At 42.6% G+C, this 827-nt stretch overlaps 1 protein-coding gene across 1 annotated transcript; it reads left to right on the plus strand.

The window, feature by feature from the left end:
* Window positions 1-107: 107 nt before the first annotated feature.
* Window positions 108-693, plus strand: MELLADRAFT_113994 (uncharacterized protein; the record flags this gene model as incomplete). The annotated part of the gene is made up of 2 exons (XM_007418762.1): window positions 108-576; window positions 659-693. The coding sequence occupies 2 exons, from the start codon at window positions 108-110 to the stop codon at window positions 691-693; spliced, it is 504 nt and encodes a 167-aa protein (XP_007418824.1).
* Between the last annotated feature and the right edge of the window lie 134 nt (window positions 694-827).

The raw sequence follows: 827 nt of genomic DNA on the forward strand, positions 1-827 counted from the left end.
TTTCTGACAGCGCGCACGGACCACCAGCTCGATTAAAAAATAGTCGATGTGGCAAGCATTTTGGGAACGACAGTATCTGATTTGAAAAATCGCTTATCGAAAACAAAATGACGACCAACAACCAAGCAGAAAGTAATTTAGATAGGTTTAATACCCAACTGAAAAAGACATGTGATAGAGTGTTTAATAGAGCAGGATCAGCTCCCGCAGATGTCAGACCGGAAATGAACAAACCAATCCCTGGAATCGAACAAACTAACCCGGCCGCCACTAATATGAGTGATGGAACGACCGCACCTTGCACTGCCAACTCAGGTAGAGGTAGGGGAAGGGGTCGAGGAAAGAAGACCTCAACCATAACAACTCGAGCATCCTCTGCAGCTCGACAATTAGCAGAAGCTAATAAAGACAAAACAAGCCAAACTGCAAACAACATACCCGGTGAAAATCAAACTACCAACACTTCAGCTCCTAATGGAACCTCTGGAGTCTCGGCTTCAACTGAAGAACAACCACCTGTTTCTAAAGATGCCTCTACGACCGTCGAAGAGATGCAGATTGAGTTGCAGCCTTCCAGTTGAATCGCAAGAGATAATGTTGGAGTAACGTGTAAGCTTTGTTTTGAAAATAACTTCCTTTGAACATCGATCCACCTTAGTTGTTGCCGCAGATGCAAAGCCACGTGGAGTGTAGCCATTTCATAAAATGATGCCTCAGAAGAGATGTTCCTACCTAAAATGAAAATTACAGAATTTAACATACTCGATTTTTCTTTTCCATAAATTTTTGCTATCAATATCATTGATCCACAGCATCTAAATCGCCCA

This window comes from Melampsora larici-populina (genome assembly GCF_000204055.1).
Source record: "Melampsora larici-populina 98AG31 unplaced genomic scaffold MELLAscaffold_104, whole genome shotgun sequence".
Taxonomy (NCBI): Eukaryota; Fungi; Basidiomycota; class Pucciniomycetes; order Pucciniales; family Melampsoraceae; genus Melampsora; species Melampsora laricis-populina.